The sequence below is a fragment of the Zeus faber genome, assembly GCF_960531495.2.
Source record: "Zeus faber genome assembly, chromosome: 10".
NCBI lineage: Eukaryota > Metazoa > Chordata > Actinopteri > Zeiformes > Zeidae > Zeus > Zeus faber.
In genome coordinates this window covers 32318368-32328130 of record NC_137199.1, presented here as the reverse complement: position 1 = coordinate 32328130, position 9763 = coordinate 32318368, and the positions used below count along the sequence as shown (strand labels likewise).

Genomic DNA, 9763 nt, shown 5'->3' with positions numbered 1-9763 from the left:
TCTATATATGCAGTATGTAGACCCATGCAACTTTTTCCACAAGGTAATTCTGTATGCAATCATCAGAGATAGGGAACTGATTGCAAATTTTAAATGTTAAATCTTAATCTTTCTCCTGACATGGTTAATAATTTAAATAAATGTGTGTCTATGTCTGTGTCCTCGTCATCTAAGATAGCTCCCTTACCAACCAACATATAGGCCCGTCCTGCCCCAGAAACTGTATTTATGGAAGGATGTATTTTCCAAAACAGGCAAAATGATTGAGAATATATTACAGAATATAACTACCTAACATGTGACAACCTATCTATCTAACCTATTCAGATATTTTACACCATAAATCCAAAATCTACATTATTAATTGCATTTTTAATATCTCCAATGCACCTTTATGGACATAAATCTTGAGAGTTTTGTGAAGTCAAGGTGTGCATTTCCATCTGAGGAGAGGTAGGAAGTGAAGTTGATTCGCTATGTTCTGATGGTGTTTTGCTGTTGTGGTGATAATAATAATAATAATGATAATAATAATGATAATGATAATGATAATAATGATAATAATAATGATAATGATAATAATAATAATGATAATAATAATGATAATGATAATAATAATAATAATAATGATAATAATAATGATAATGATAATGATAATAATAATGATAATGATAATAATGATAATAATAATGATAATGATAATAATAATAATGATAATAATAATAATAATGATAATAATAATAATAATAATGATGATGATGATAATGATAATAATGATAATAATAATAATAATAATAATGATGATGATAATAATAATAATAATGATAATAATAATAATGATGATGATGATATGGGGATGGTAGCTCAGGAGGTAGAGCTGGTGGTCTAGTCATCTAAAGGTCGCTGGTTCGATCCCAGGCTCCTCCTGCTAGCATGCTGTAGTGTCCTTGAGCAAGACACTTAACCCCTCATTGCTCCTGATGGCTGCGTCCGTCAGTGTTTGAACAATTGTAAGTCGCTTTGGATAAAAGCGTCTGATCAATGACTAAATGTATATATCTAAATGTAAATGTAATGATGATGATGATGATGATAATAACAATGATGATAATAAGAATGATGATGATGATGATAATAATAATAATAATAATAATAATCATTGACATTGGGATCAGCTCCGTCCAGACTGTCACAGTGATGCTGCCCCCCGGTGGTCATGGGTGGAACAGACGCTACATTCTAAAACGATGGACGAACCATTCCCCAAATGAAGCCACTGGACTGCAAATGCAAACAGCAGCTACTGCCCGTGTTGTTTATTTTTCAGTTTTGTTATCATCAGTGGTGCACTGGACGGGGCAGACGGGTGGAGGCACTGGAGGGTGATGTCCAGTCTGCTCTGCCAGGCTCATATCCATCCATTTGAATACACTATATACTGTAACATGTTATATCTTAAATATCTGACTTTCTGTTTTGTATTTTGTATTCTATTTGTATGTATTTGACATTTTAATTTCCTTTTCTATTTTATCCTCTTTTATTATATGTTTTATTCTCCTTTTTCGGACTGTTAAACTACATCTACTGGAAATCGATCCATCCAGCTGATGCCATCCAAGGTATCGCGATATCTCCCCTCCTTCCGGGATCTGGAGGTCAGCTGATCACTGGCAGCAACGTGTGTTACTCTGCGGCGCAGCGGCGGATCCCACCGCTCGACCCCCGCTATACCCAGGTAGGCTGCCCGCCGAGCGCGCCCGCCGGCTGGATCCGCTCTCCGGCTCCACCTCCATCCGCCCAGGAGTCTTTCCACACACGGTACCGAATGAGCGGGGCCCGTAGTGTTAAAAGAGCGGTACGGCGGGCTAACAGCGGGCGCTCAGCGTCAGAGAAGGTTCTGGACAACCCGGCTAGGCTAACTGAAGCTAAGCTAAGCTAAGCTAGCGTTGGAACAAGCGCTGGAGCCGGTCTCTGTGGGCTCTGGGCTGTACCTTCATTCGCAGGAAAATCCAAATTCAAAGTTTTGGTGTCCTAGTTCCTCTGCTCCCCAGAACAACCGATCTAAGTGGACCGCACAACGTGTTTCTTGTGTATTGTCAACCGGCTTACTCATCCTGCGAGCCTGCTAGCCTGGCAGCTCACCCGCTCAGTGTCAGTTAAAACCATTTCCTCGTCTCATTTGATCATTTCAATTAAATATTGGTTTAGTTTACACCCAAGCACGGACACCGTGACTCGGATTACTCACGGTAAATCCCCAGACCACCGTGGAGCTCTTCTAAGCAGCCCAGATGCTGTTTCACCACGTGAAACTAGTTATCCATTCATAAGTAAACTCACATCCAGTGGATTTCTCAGTCACAGTTCGCTCCTTTCTTCTCGTCTGGCCTCATGTTGAATGGCTTGTGCGTCCGGTCATACAATCATCATCATCATCGACTGATCAGTGAAGCATCATTTTCAGGTCCACAATTCAACGAATTAACTGAGCTGAGACTGGTTCAGAGGTTTAAAGTCTTCTCTCTTCTCTCCAAAAGGCCTAACACCTCCAGAGATGTCTGACCAGCAGAGCCCCCCTCCCCGTATGGGACCTGTGGTAAGTTTAGTTAACCACTACACCAGAAGAGGATTGGGATTCGCAATACAAAACCGGACAAATTTTATAAAAAACAAACAAACAAACAAACAAGTGCAGCATACCCGCATCTGTATAGAAACTGAAAGGTTACTAACCAGGTATCTAAGCCAAACGTTTAGTTTTACATAGTTATATCATACCTATTTGCACGTTCACCTTAAGACATAGCAAATTGTCCAATAACACGTTTAATATAAATGTATTTCCGTCAAGTAATGTTTCAGCTTTCTTGGTGCCACTCTCTTGATATTGACATATTATGAAATATTTAATATATTGAACTACTGCATTGTAGTAGGTTGTGAAATCTACAGCTGCTATGATCAAGATCCTTGTCGTTCTCTGTGCTTTGTGAAATACAAATACAGGTGTTTGCTTGTGAAAGTGTATTTGCCCTGCAAATGGAGGCCAAGCTGTGTACACTGTATAGGGTTGGCAGTTTGCAAATTATTAAAATGAGGTGTTCCGTAATCTGTAATGAAGACAAGAATGTAGAACTGTAAAAAGGAATCTATGACATTGATAATAAAAAAATAAATATCAATGACTTGGGTTATCCATTATTTGACTGGAGACGCTTTGGAGACGCTGGAGACGCTCCTACTCCCTCCATCAGTGAGGGAGTAGGAGTCGCACATTGCAAGAAAGGCAAAGGTCTGGGAGATGTTTACTTTAGAATATTGTAAAAATTAATCTCTCCGTTTGGAAACTGACTGAATGACTTAAAAAAAGAAACACATTATAAATCAGATTAACTGCAATTATACAGCATAATAAACAGATTATTTTATTGACTCAAATTTATTTCTACAACTAACAAATATTTTGGAAAACGATTAAGCTGTTTTGGAAAAATATTTGTTAGTTGTAGACATAAATTTGAGTCAATAAAATAATTCTCCACTCATTCACGTCCAGAACTGAATGAGTTGCTTGGTTGTTGTGTGGTTCTGATTCTGCACCTTCACTACTCCACCCACTGTGCGCTCTGGATCGAAGCGTCTCCATTTTATTTCCACTTCCAAAAGTAAAACTTGTTTTTTTGTCCTTCACAGCAGTTCCTGCTGAGCAACAAACTGGAGACGGCGATGTGGCTGTCACGGCTCGTCACAGTCTACTGCTCGGTCATGTTCATCCTGCCACTACTGGGGTGAGTGAGCCCGGGCGGGGGGCTGTGTTTGCTAGGCTGCCCCACCACCAGCAGCCATACGAGCAGCTTTTTTAACTCATGGCTGTTTTTAGAAAATTCTCAAGATGGAAATTCAAGTGTTTGACAAGCATTCTTCATTTTCTTTTTTTTTTTTTATTATTCGTACATGCCCGTTGAATACGCCCACCAAGTATGAAGTAGATCGGATGAGCGGTTGTCAAGATTATCAAAGGAAATACCTGCGGACAGATTCCTTCCAGACCATGCCCGTTCAAAATGGCATGGTTTAACAAAATGCAAGAACAACTTTTCAATAAAAAATGAGCACCAAATGTGAAAATCTAGGCAAATTAGAACTTCAGGAAGATGAGTGGAGTACAGGTTTCTTGCGTTCATGTGGACTGCCAAGCGCTCCGCTCGCTGCTCAGGGCTCTCCTCTGGTGTGTGACGTTGAAGGTCACCCGCTCATTGCTCGGCTCCCATCTCCAGCGCTTCCTCCACCCTCATGTTGTCATGCTCCACATATTGGATGATGATGTCACAAAGCGCCCCACTCCACCACCAGTACCTACATTGCTCTGCATCACAGAGAAGCTCACGGTTGGCTTATTTATTCAAAGTTGATTAATATTTCACATGTCGTGTGTCCAAATTGCGCCAAAAACTGGACACTGCACGTCCTTGGTGGCACATGGAGTGTCCCAGTTATGCACAGGCCCTAATTAGGGATGGAGGGAGACAGATCCCGATCTACACCTGATGTAAGGGCTCCTATAGGATTTCCTCCTGTGATAAGCAGACTGCTGCAACTGTTGTTACCACGCAGCCACTTTCACAACGTCAGACTAGTATTGATAACACGCTTAGTATGTCAGTGCTGATACGCAAAAATTAACTAAATGGGTTTTATTTCTATAAAAAAAAACCGGTGGGGGTGGTGGTCCAGTCATGTAATCGCTATTAGCCCGAACACCCAGCAACACCCAAGTGTCGCAGCGACCCTAATACATACAAACACACACACACATACAAACATACATACAAACATAAGTGATGCAACGCTACAGTGGGCTCACAGTTCAGCATGTATCACGGTCACGGTATGGTTTTGGTATCTCTATAATTAATTAAATTTTTTTTTATAGTAGTCTGTCATAAATAACTATTGTAACGCTGTGTGTTTGTGGGGAGACGGGAGTTCTAGTTCATTGGTGGGTTGTTATAATTTGCATTCATTTAGCACATAGGAGGGGAGGTGTCCAGGATAGTGGATAATTCAAATATTCATAGGATTTACATGGAGGTTGAAACATTTTCTGATGGCAGAAGACTGAACTAAAACAACTTGGCATGAAACGGTAAAACTTGACAAAAAGAACAGCTCATCACCAAGCGAGACTCGGTTCCCTTCGTTATACAAAAGAACTGTTCAAGAGAAATTCCTCATTCCCCACACGGCCATCCCAGGGCTTATTTTCCAACTGGACACATTGAATGATTGCGCTCTTTATTAAAACATCTCTGTCATTTTATCTGGTGTTTCTATTGAAAAGGCTGCGCATGCAAACCCTGCACAACTGATGTGGCCAGTGGAGCTGCAGCAGTGGATTCAATAGGAAGCAGCATGTACGGCACACCGTGCCAGCACGTCCAGTGGACTTTTACCATGATACCCAATACCGCGGTTCACGTGTGCGTATTGAACCACAGGGGCGTACCGAACGGTTCGATAACATTCCATGCAGAAGAAGCTTACACAATGCCCAGGGATAACATTTCAATGGGGAATTATAAATGAGGGGAATCATAAATATATTTTGATGTGGACGCGGACGTCTCTGCGCCCTGATCGCAGACAGCAACAAGGAGAGCCGTGCCTCGTTCCTCCAAATAAAACAACCAAAAATGGTGCTGGGGCAGGGCACGACCTTGAGATTCATTTCGATTATTTTCTGCGCAGAACACATGGAGAGGAGGGTGTTCGGGGAGAGAGTCACAGAGAAAGTGAAAATGGCCTAAAATCCTGAGCTGTCTTTAGCTGCGACCCTTCCCCTGTGACTGTTTCTAGAAGCCTTTATATTTTCCTAGATATTCACAGCTCATCTCTTTTCAGTCCTCAAGCGGCTGCCAACTTCTACCAGCGTGCCCTGCTGGCCAATGCCCTCACCAGCGCCCTCCGGCTGCACCAGCGGCTGCCGCACTTCCAGTTGAGCAGAGCGTTCCTGGCTCAGGCGTTGCAGGAGGACAGCTGCCACTACCTGCTCTACTCCCTGATCCTGGTCAACTCCTACCCCATCACCAGTATCCTACCCTCACAGTGTAGATCCAGGCCCATCCAGGCCTCAGCTAGTCACTGTTTAACCTTGAACTAGTAGAGTCAAGGTTGGTGTTTTATTCAACTGTCACTGTTTAACCTTGAACTAGTAGAGTCAAGGTTGGTGTTTTATTCAGTCTGTTTCAATCTTAACGTTGCTCAGTGAGCATCTTCCCCGTCTTCCTCTTCTCTTTGCTTCATGCAACAACCTACACAAAGAAAGTTCTTGATGTAAGTACAGCTCATGTTGGTCGCCTCAAAGTCCCAATTATGGGATATTGTTACTTTAGTTGCCTCCACGAACTTGATCAGACCCGCACACATTTCCGTACGTGGGAACCAAAATGACACTGCTGGATAAATTAAAATTCACGGTTTACAAAAAATCAGATTAACAGTAAATATCATGTTGGTTGGTATCCACAGAGATACACCGACCAAGCTTTAGTAAGAGAAAATAGGCTGAAACTACAGCAGCACAGCTAAGAGTCCAAAAGTCATCTAGTCACAGATTTATTTTAATGTTCAGACAAATGTTTACTTTGACACATGTATTCCTGCGCAGAATTCCAGTGATGCTTCAGTATCTGGACCAGGGGTCTCAAACCTCAGACCTTTCTATCATAGCACCATTCACTTTTTCACCACTTTGTGCTGCAGTAGTTCTTCTGTGGAATCGAACCAGACAGACTAGACCTGGCTCCCCACGTGCATCAATGAGCCTTGGGCCCCATGACCGGTTCAGCGGTCGTCCTTCCTCGGACACTTTAGGTAGTAACCACTGCACAGCGGGAACAGCCACAAGACCTGTGCTTGTGGAGATGCTCTGACCCAGTCGTCCAGCATCACAATGTGCTCCTTGTCAAAGTGGCTCAGTTTCTTAAGCTGCTTCAACACATCAACTTCAGCAACTCACTCTTCACCTGCTGCATCATATATATATATAATTATATATAACACTATATAATAATAATAATAATAATATATAACACTATATATATCTATAAATGTATATATTCACTTCACCTGTCACTGGTTTAATTTTGTGGCTGAGTGTATTTAATGGATGTGTATTTAAAATATATTGTTAAATCTGCTCTGCAAGTGAAGTCTAAAGCCAAAGTGCACAGAACATGTGTAATGAAAAAAAAGTTGCCAATCATGCATCAGCTGTTGGTTGCCAAGAAGTTGAATCATTTTATAATTGAGAGATCCTGTTTGATTACATCCGTGTTTCAATTTTGAAGAGTGTTATCAAGAAAGGGGAAGCGTGTTCATTAAATTGTTTTTGTTGGTCCTATTCAACGTTTATTGTTTTGTGTTTTTAAAGTAAACATTGCAGTCATCAAATATACTAACTGAAGTCTTTAACTTTTCATTTTTTTTCGTAGAGTTTGAACAGTTGATTTAATGTTAAACTATGTTTAAATGTTTTGCTTGTTGTGGCTCTGCAGTCGCTGGGTCCTGCCAGCCTCCCCTTCATCAGGAACTTCCTGGACAAACTGACCTCCAACCAGCAGAACATCCTCAAGTTCATCGCCTGCAACGAGATCTTTCTCATGCCCGCCACCGTCTTCATGTTCTTCAGGTGCGGTTATGGATCATATTGGTGTTCTGTCAATCATTCTGATCAGGGGTGAACAGAGCATTCACCTCCTGGTACCTGTTGATCCAGAATAATGAAGATTTACACGTCAATAGTAGTGAGATAGCAGTTTTTGGAAGATGTTATTTTCAGAGTTGGATTTATTCACCACTTTGTTAAAACGAAATGGGATGGAAACTGTCAGTTCCTCACAGGGATAGCAACTGTTATGGATATAAAGAACTGATGGATATGACTATATCTAAACAGATATATTTGGATGTTTTTAATATACACGTGCTGTCCTCTGTGCAGCGGTCAGGGGAGTCTCCTGCAGCCCTTCATCTACTACAGGTTCCTCACGCTGCGCTACACGTCTAGAAGAAACCCGTACTGCCGGTGAGAAATGGAACAAAACACAAATAACCTGAGAAGGGTTCATATCAACATGATAAAACCTAAAACACATTCAGTCAGACGGTGACTCACTGAACTCTGGCTCGTTCTTCAATAATTATGGAATATTAAACAGTTTTGCCGCCATACGCTTATATTTCTGTTGTATTATATATTATGTATTTCTGATATTATTCATCTATATTTCATTACAATTTCATGACACAGCTTTAGAATCAGACACGTGATGAACGTTTCAGCGTGCGGGTCAAACTGAAGCGGTGACTCATTTCACCATTAACAACTCTCCAACTGCTCAAAGGGTTAAATAAAGTTGAACTGGAACGAGCTGCTGGTCTGTGTGCACGTGTGGCCACAGCTCCTCCTGCTGGCGGTGCTGTTCTTTCAACCAGACTCTGCTCAGCGTGTGTCGAGCTCCGGTTACAGAGTCAAACGGAACGAACGAGCGACGCCGACTCTGAATGAATTTAACTGAGTTGTTATTTAGCGTGTTTTCTCATGAGGTCGAGAGACGTAAGTCCTGACTCTGTCTCCCCAGCACGCTGTTCACAGAGCTACGGATCCTTCTGGAACACTTCATCATGAAGCCCAGCTGCCCTGCGTTCTTCAGGAGGATGTGCCTCAGCAGCATCGCCTTCATCAGCCGCCTGGCGCCCACGGGGGTCTAGCTGAGCTCCGCCCCCTCCACACGCAACATGAATTTTTTTGTTTTTTTACGTTTAGTTTGTTTTGCATCCGCTGAGAGATGCAGCATAAACTTTGAGAGGGGAAGCGTTGAATGTTAACGCGGTGTGTTCCTGCCTCTCGGTGCACTGAGCTGTTGATCATTTCTTCATTTTTATTATTATTTTTTTTTAATGTTCTGACCTCGTTCTGCTGGACGCGCCCCCACACTGAAGCAGCTCCGGCGGCGATGAGGAGTGACCGCTTCCACTCCCTTTTTTATTATCTTATTTATTCAAGAAGATTGCTTACTCGATTACAAAATTAACTTTCAGAGATTTATTTAAATAAAAATGTAGTCTAGATAGTTGCATATGTTTTGTTTTTTATAACTGTTTTTCTGCCAATGCATCGTGGCTGGAAGATGAGGTCTCATTTTTCTGTCCAGGCGTTGGATTTAATGACTTGTCTTACATAAACTTTCTATAAATGCCTCTTAACTTTCTAATTTAAATGCATTGATGTCGGTAGGTGTGTCACAAACCAGGTTTTTGCTGTATTTTAGAGACAATTTGAAGGTACAACGTCCACACGCTGTGCAGTCAGGAGGAACACGGTGCTGCTTTTGCATCCGTTCTGGATTTACATTTTCAGAAAACGTCTTGGAATTTTTATTCAGTTCAGCTAAGTTGTTGCTATTGTAGATTTTGGCATTTTGCATGTTCTGGTTTCATGTTAAATGTCTTGGCATATAGGTACATGGTGTTTGTAGAAATCCAAATGATCCTTTTAATTAATTGAATAAAATATTAAAATAAGCTGTTCATTGTTGAAGTGATATTCATGCGGTTCACATTTCCAGTTATAACTCGTCGAATAAATGAATCTAATTCAGCTCTTTCAAACTTTAACATTCAACAAACTTTTGGCTGAACTGTCAAATTACTTATGCATTGCGAAGTAATTAAAAATATTAACAGGACAGAGTGAATG

At 41.4% G+C, this 9763-nt stretch overlaps 1 protein-coding gene across 2 annotated transcripts; it reads left to right on the top strand.

Annotated features, from left to right (window-relative positions):
- The first annotated feature begins 1693 nt into the window (after positions 1-1693).
- tmem33 (transmembrane protein 33) lies at positions 1694-9579 on the top strand. Of its 2 annotated transcripts, none has more exons than XM_080008590.1 (8): positions 1694-1738; positions 2541-2599; positions 3697-3791; positions 5905-6092; positions 6269-6336; positions 7560-7693; positions 8006-8089; positions 8646-9579. In XM_080008590.1, exons 2-8 carry the CDS (start codon positions 2558-2560, stop codon positions 8773-8775), a joined length of 741 nt encoding a protein of 246 aa, XP_079864716.1. In that variant the 5' UTR covers positions 1694-1738; positions 2541-2557; the 3' UTR covers positions 8776-9579. The 2 variants fall into 2 exon arrangements, with proteins under 2 accessions (XP_079864716.1, XP_079864717.1); XM_080008591.1 differs by having other exon boundaries at positions 1725-1821.
- The last annotated feature ends 184 nt before the right edge of the window (positions 9580-9763 follow it).

Bases quoted from the DNA above. Each gene is read 5' to 3' on its own strand.
- tmem33 (XM_080008590.1), top strand. From the start codon at position 2,558: ATGTCTGACCAGCAGAGCCCCCCTCCCCGTATGGGACCTGTG. The intron at 2,600-3,696 runs GTAAGTTTAGTT...TGTCCTTCACAG, and splicing joins CTCCCCGTATGGGACCTGTG to CAGTTCCTGCTGAGCAACAA. The intron at 7,694-8,005 runs GTGCGGTTATGG...TCCTCTGTGCAG, and splicing joins ACCGTCTTCATGTTCTTCAG to CGGTCAGGGGAGTCTCCTGC.